This window comes from Arachis duranensis, chromosome 3, assembly GCF_000817695.3.
Source record: "Arachis duranensis cultivar V14167 chromosome 3, aradu.V14167.gnm2.J7QH, whole genome shotgun sequence".
NCBI classification, from domain to species: Eukaryota; Viridiplantae; Streptophyta; class Magnoliopsida; order Fabales; family Fabaceae; genus Arachis; species Arachis duranensis.
Genome location: NC_029774.3, coordinates 123,516,260 through 123,523,263, shown reverse-complemented (window position 1 = coordinate 123,523,263; position 7,004 = coordinate 123,516,260). Strand labels below are relative to the sequence as shown.

The 7,004-nt window shown below is 39.5% G+C and overlaps 1 protein-coding gene across 1 annotated transcript; it reads right to left on the bottom strand.

Moving 5' to 3' along the window:
• Positions 1-5,504: 5,504 nt before the first annotated feature.
• On the bottom strand, positions 5,505-6,467 carry LOC107480960 (CASP-like protein 2A2). The gene is made up of 3 exons (XM_016101154.3): positions 6,193-6,467; positions 5,948-6,071; positions 5,505-5,872 (listed from the first exon to the last, which is right to left on the bottom strand). Exons 1-3 carry the CDS (start codon positions 6,411-6,413, stop codon positions 5,588-5,590), a joined length of 630 nt encoding a protein of 209 aa, XP_015956640.1. The 5' UTR covers positions 6,414-6,467; the 3' UTR covers positions 5,505-5,587.
• Positions 6,468-7,004: the final 537 nt, after the last annotated feature.

Below are 7,004 nucleotides of genomic sequence, written 5' to 3'. Positions count from 1 at the left end.
TGGTTGAGCAGAATCAAAGACAAGCCATGCTTCCAAAGATCTTCTTTGCTGGCCGGATCTTCATCCTTCTTTTTGAGTATGAAGGATCCGAGATTACCTCACCAAATCTTACCAGATTAGGTGATAATCTCAGCCACAGCTCATTTTTATTTTAGTATGTTTTCTTGCCATCATTAGCTTGATGGTATTGATGCATGCTTTCCTTTCCTTTCGGTAGCTCCAAGTAGCTTCCATGGCTTCCTGGTTAATAACCGAAGAAAGAAGGGGAAAGAGATGAGAGAGAAGAGAGAAAATATTCAATAGATTTGAACAATAATCAATGAACAAAGAGAGAGAATAAAAGTGAATTCAAGTTTCCCACTTCCCTTTGTTGAGTAGCGTGTAGTGTCATTAAAGGCTATCACATCATTTCTTTACTTTCTCTTTCCATTTTCCAAGGTCTGCATTAAGTACAATTAAACAAAATTTGAAATCCATTCAAAAGTGAATTTGATTTCCGTGGAAACATGCATGGAACTCTTTTTCTCTTTTTCTTAATTTGGACCAAGTAAATGGATCTTTCCATCAAACTTAGTTTGGGCTAAGTGACATCAATTATGGCCCAATAATAATTCAGCTTCACTTTGTTGATAACAATCTTTAAAATCAAAGCTGAACAAAATTTACACTTGGGCTTCACAACATTTTTTTTGTTTTTGTTTTGCCCAACTGAAAATCCTACATCACAAAAATATTAATTAACATATGTTAAATGAGAATTTTAATAATTTTGCAATTAAATATTTTAATAATGTTTGTTCATCACAGATATTAATTTGGAGTTTTCCAAACTCATCAAGAACAAAATGTTAGGGTAGACATATTATCCAAACTTGCCACCACTAGGGCAGATACACAAACATCAGCATTATCACAACTTACACTTACAAAATCCAGCATTGAACTATTATACATAGAAAACATTAACCGCCTCCATGATTGGAGAACACCTTTTTCTTGAGTACATAAATACAGGTACCATACCCAGGGACGAGCTCAACCCACAACAGTTCAGACGTAAAGCGAGTTTCTATACAAAGATAGCAGGAGAGCTGTAGAGGCGCGGTTTCTCACAACCATTGCTAAAATGCTTAAGCAAAGATGAAGCAAGAGAGGTGATGGACGAAGTTCACGAGGGTGTATGTGGAAATCACATAGGAGGACGAGCTCTCGCTGCAAAGATATCCCGAACAGGACACTACTGGCCGACCATGAAGAGAGATTGCATAGCAAAAGTCAAGGCATGTGACAAATGCCAAAAACACGAAGTCATCTCTACAAAGCCGGCCGAGGTGTTGCACAGCATGGAGGTAAGCTGGCCTTTCCACAGATAAGGGCTCGATATCCTCGGCCCATTTCCAATAGTGCCAGGACAGGTAAAATTCCTTTTAGTATCAATAGACTACTTCTCAAAATGGATAGAAGCACAACTCTTAGCAAGGATAACAGCCGAAAAGGTACGATCTTTTATATGAAAAACATAATATGCCGATTTGGAATACCAAAGGAAATAATATCAGACAATGGTAGACAATTTACAGATAATAAGCTCGGTTCATTTCTAAAAAATTTTAATATACAGCATCATTTTAGCTCGGTCGAACACCCACAAACTAATGGGCAGGCCGAAGCTGCTAACCGAGTTATATTGCAGGCAATAAAGAGAAAGCTTGATAATGCAAAGGGAGAATGGGCCAAGCTAATCCCATTAATATTGTGGAGCTATAACACCACAGTACATAACACCACAGGTGAAACACCCTTCAAGTTAGTCTATGGCTCAGAAGCATTAATCCCCGTGGAAATCAGGGTGCCGACATTAAGAGTCGAGCTATACAGCAAACAACATAACATAAGCGCCAGAAAAGCCGAGCTTGACCTAGCCGAAGAAGATAGGGAAGGCGACCTAGTGCTCAGACGAACAGATGAAGCTAGACGACCTCCTTCGCACAGAAAGCTCGCCGCAAATTGGGAAGGACCGTTCCGAGTAGCAAAAGTAGTCAGAATGGGGGCTTACCAACTTCAAACACTACAAGGCAATCCAATCCCAGAAAATTGGAACGTTTCCTCTTTAAAGATGTATACATCTTAACTTGTACAATTAGCGCATGAAGGACTCTTTTTCCTCCCTTAAAGCTTTTTTCCCAAAAAGAGGGTTTTGCCTAAGGTGGGTTTTAACGAGGCCAGACGTACAGTAAACCAAATCTCAATATCAAAAATTCAAATATTTAACAATCATTTTTTTGGTCTCATACAATTCCTCAACATAAACAAATCACGAAAGCTACGACTACTATCTCAATTCACATACAAATTCCAAAAGCAAACAATATTAACATAAAAGTCTAACTGACCACGCAATGGTCGGCAATATCCAACAAGTTCAAAGTCAAACCGGCCAAGTCAAACAACTACAAGTAACTAAACACAAGTTTTAAAACAAATCACAAAACAGAAAAGCATCAAATTACAACTAAGAGAGAGGGACATTCTCGCCATGATCCTCTACAATTCTATCTATAACTAATTTACCACCGACCACTATCTTGGTCATGTCAAGCCGATCCTTATCAAACTCCGGCGCCAGCAAAGCAATTTAGCTCACAGCACGCTCAAATCCGTAAGAAAACATCTCCATTCTATTTTCTTCCAACTCATGGACTCGGGCTGTGAGTTCACCTTTAGCAACATCATTTTCCTTCACCTCGGCCTGCAACAGACGAATCTGATCCCTCAAGCGGACCACATCCTCCTCAGATTCCTTTGCCCTAGCAACAGCACTAACAGCAACATCCTCTTTCTCTTTCGCTGATTTCTCCAATTCGGCGATTCTTGCTTTATACGACTTCTCCAAATCAGCAACTTTGTCCACTAGCCTCTGCTACTCGGCGCCAATAAGCTCGGCAGTACGGCCAATGCAGAGTAAACGAGAAGCAACAACCTACAAACACTCTCCCGAGGTGAAAAACAAGATTGAGAAAAGCAAAGGGAACTAAAGCAAAAGCAAAAACTACCTAAACGAACTTCCCAAGCGTCTCCATACCAATTCGACGAGTCATAAGCATATCACCAGGATGCTGCGACGCCCTATCAGAGAGCTCGACAAAGTTGAATTGCTCGCTCCAAAAGGAATGAGAACTAGATCCAGCAATAAAGCCATGAAGCTTCTTCTGCCGATCAAAAGCAAGCTCCCCACCACCCACAGCCTCCTGACCACCCTCGGAGATAACCTCCAAGGACACATCATCCCTTTTCCTCTTGAACGAAGACGTGGGATGGGCAACAGAAGAGAAAGCTTACTCTCTAGCATCCTTTCGATCACCAGAGCCACCAACCCCCTTTTCTTTCTTTTTATTTAAAAAAGACTGCAACTTGTTGGGATCCAACAAAAGAATTCGGCCACCTACAAGAAACCATCAATATCAGAAAACTCAACAAAAACCAACACAAACAACATACAACAAAAAACATTACCTATGTACGCCTTCAAACCCTCACTATCACCCAAATCATATAAACGCAAAATATCAGGAATGGACATACACTCCTCAGCAGCAACACTCTCAAAAAGAAAGTCCATCACAAACTCCTCCTCCTCACTTCGTTCGGAGGCCTCAAGGATTTGGCTCGACTCAAAACACCAGTATAGGAGAAATTTCTCACTAAGCTCATCATCTAAATAAAAGGGATACTCAGACTCGACTGAACGAACCTTAATAAAGAGAGACTTAAAATTCTTAAAAGAAGACTTGTAAAGAAGAAAAAGAGACCGACCCGGGAAACTGCTAAGACAGACCCACAAACCCTTACGAACACCCTTCGCCTGAAAAAGCGAGAAGAACAACGACAATAAACAAGGAAATGAAAGGAAATCCATCAAACATTGGAAGGCACGGAGGAATGCCCAGGAATTTGGGTTCAACTGCGACGGCGCACAGTTGAGTTGAGTAAGGACGTCACACTCAAAAGAAGAAAAGGGGAACTTCACACCAAGCTCAATCATACACGGAGTATACATGTAAAAATACTCCCAATCACCCCTTCTCTCACAAACCCTATCACTACTGGAACAGGGTTGAAACTCAACGACAACACCAGAACCACCCCTAACAAAGTCCAAACCCCTCAACTCAGAAAGGGACTCGACACTGATAAAAGAAGAAGAATGGGTTCTAACGTCATCATGGACCCAGTGATATGGATCATCTTTCCTAACCTCAACAGCTTTCAATTTCTCTTTTAACTTTTCTCCCGCCATAAAAAGGAAACGAACAACAACAGTAAAAGAAAATAGAAGAAACACTAACCTTTCGAGACATGGCGAGAATAAAACGGTGAGAAGAGAAAGCAATGAAGCGTAATTTCCAAAATAGAGAAGATAACTATTATTGCAAGCCCACTATTGTAGTGGGTAAGTTAATTCACACCCACTAAGAAACGTGGAAAACCCAAGAGGCAATAAAATATAATAAAGACGACACAACTTGCGAAGACACGAAGGTAAAACCATTTAACACTTTTTCAAAATTCTTCAACAAAACAACATTTAGCCATGTATGAAAGTCAAAAACATCATTAAAGCTCGCCTACCGTTCTATACAAAACACTAGACGACCTTGGGGGCTATGACGTGTACCCCATAATAATCGGCAAATAAACTCATTCACGAACCGACCTCAAAGAACGGAAACAAACAAAACAGCACATGTCACTAATCATAAGGCAAACGTTATCTTCTAAAACCGTTATCCTCAAACAGACTACACTACTCAAACACGACTTTATACAAGTCAAAGATACTGATAACTGCACTCACCAGAGGAATCGGAACCTACGAGGTCCACCACTAACGCAAGACGTCTATAAAACTAATCCCTCTAATTCATAAAGGCTCAGGTCACATAACTCACTCTGATTTTATTATTATCATCTCTTATAACTCACATACTTACTTGAGCGTCGGAGTGCTTTGTGCAGGTGCTTTCGCCGCCGTATTTCAGAAGGTCGAGGTTAAACCCACATATTTGTACCTGGACGACGTATAGCTCGATCAAGGATCTTGGTGCTCGACTGAAAGTTACAGACCTCAGCACATTCAGGACGGAACAAAAACAAAGCCCATAAGCCCGCAACTCCTTTTTTTTTTCCATAAAATTTTTATTTTTCTCCAAAAAGATAAAAAAAATTCAGAAAATCTTCTCATTCAGCTTGATCCAACTCGGTATGGTGCTCACAGATAGCAGTCAATGTATTGGCATGGATGTCTGAAATGAGGTGCAGACAATTTCCTTCTCTGATAGTTTTCTTTTTTTAATATAAGGTGAAAAAGTCTTCCCTTAGTTTGCACTACTATTGGTATGAATATGAATTTTAGGACAAATTGAATGTTTGAACCATATCGAATTAATCAAGAATAGAGTTATATAAGATTTGATAATAACTTTTTATTGTTATTTATTCCTAGGAAGAGTTGGATATGTGACAAGTTATTTGCTTATTGACTGGCACATACTCGATACTACATGAAATAACGAACACATGAATTAAATTAATTGGGCGAGGCATGGAAAGCCACAATGTGAATGGCAGTAATGGGGCTTCTTATAGGTGGTGCATCATAGTTGGTGAATAGCTTGTAGGAAGACATGAGTGACAGCAACACATAGCACCCTAGAGAAGCATATGTGATGGCTATGGATGCCGTGAGCTTGTGACAGAATCTACCAAAAGAGCCACATGCAGAGCTCCATGTTGTTGCAGCGCCTCCATACTCGGCCAGGTACAGCACCTCTGTTGACATGGCTCCACCCACCACAATCATGTATGTTACCACCTGTTTAATTCAAAACATAATTCATTTGTATAACATAATCACAGGAACAAGAACAAAAGCAAAAAGTGGACCTACCTGGTCAAGGAAGAAGAAAGTCCAAGCACGAGATATAGTGGAATAATGGCGAGGCATAGCAGCAATGAATAGTGCTGAAAGCAGTGAGTAACCTGCACATATGCCATTCACATTCACCAAATACCTGCAAAATACAACACATTCAGATCTCAACAATTATGATATATGTAAGTGTTTTCTTCGTATATTTTTTAGGCGCGCGAATTCTAGTATTATTATTTTTTTGTGATGCTGTAAGTGTGTACCTGAAAGCTGCAATATCAGTGTAGGCGACGGATCCATATTCATTTTGTTGAGAGTTTTTAAGCATAAGGAGTAATGCAGAGATGCATAGAGGAACGGAAAGAAGACGGAGGCAGGTCTCAGAAGCACGCATGGTGGTGGAGTTGCATGCTACCTCTTCGTCCCTGCTAGATACTCCTCCCATTCCCATAGGAGATGCTGCTGCAGTTTCTTTTTTCTCCATCTCTTTACTATTTCTTGTGCTTGGTTATACCCTTATGAATTATATATGATCAATTATTTACTTTGGGTGACTTATAATAACACTATACTTCTGTCACACCTTCATATATATCCATCAATCCATCCATATACCATACCAAATACTACTACTAATTAAGCCTAGTCAGGGGTAGCAATGTATAGTAGGCACACTAAGTTATTACACAGTGAAATAACTTTCTCAAAAAATTAGTTAAGGGTATTTTAGGGGTGAACGTGGATCGGATTAAATTTGATATGGGCAAAATTTCGATTCGATTCGCACTAAAATTATCGGATTTGATCAAATCTAATATCCACAATTTTTAAATTTAGATTTGATCCAATCTACACATCGATATATCTGCAAAACATAAAAATATTTTTAAAAATTTATTTTTATTAAAAAAATATCAAGACTGGACTAACGTGTGCTGGTAGAGACTGGACTATGTCGGGGACTGTTAAAGAGTTTTTTGAGAGTTGGATTGGAGTACTAAGTTGTAAGTCTCAGCAAAAGAAGTGGCTGATCGGCTTTTTTGCAATTGTATGGAATATCTGGTTGGAATAGAAC

What these genes read in the sequence shown, in the direction of transcription:
- LOC107480960 (XM_016101154.3), bottom strand. Translation starts at nt 6,413, where the DNA reads ATGGAGAAAAAAGAAACTGCAGCAGCATCTCCTATGGGAATGGGAGGA. An exon ending in ACTGATATTGCAGCTTTCAG is followed by an intron (nt 6,072 to 6,192) that starts GTACACACTTAC and finishes TGTATTTTGCAG; the next exon opens with GTATTTGGTGAATGTGAATG. An exon ending in CTTTCTTCTTCCTTGACCAG is followed by an intron (nt 5,873 to 5,947) that starts GTAGGTCCACTT and finishes TGAATTAAACAG; the next exon opens with GTGGTAACATACATGATTGT.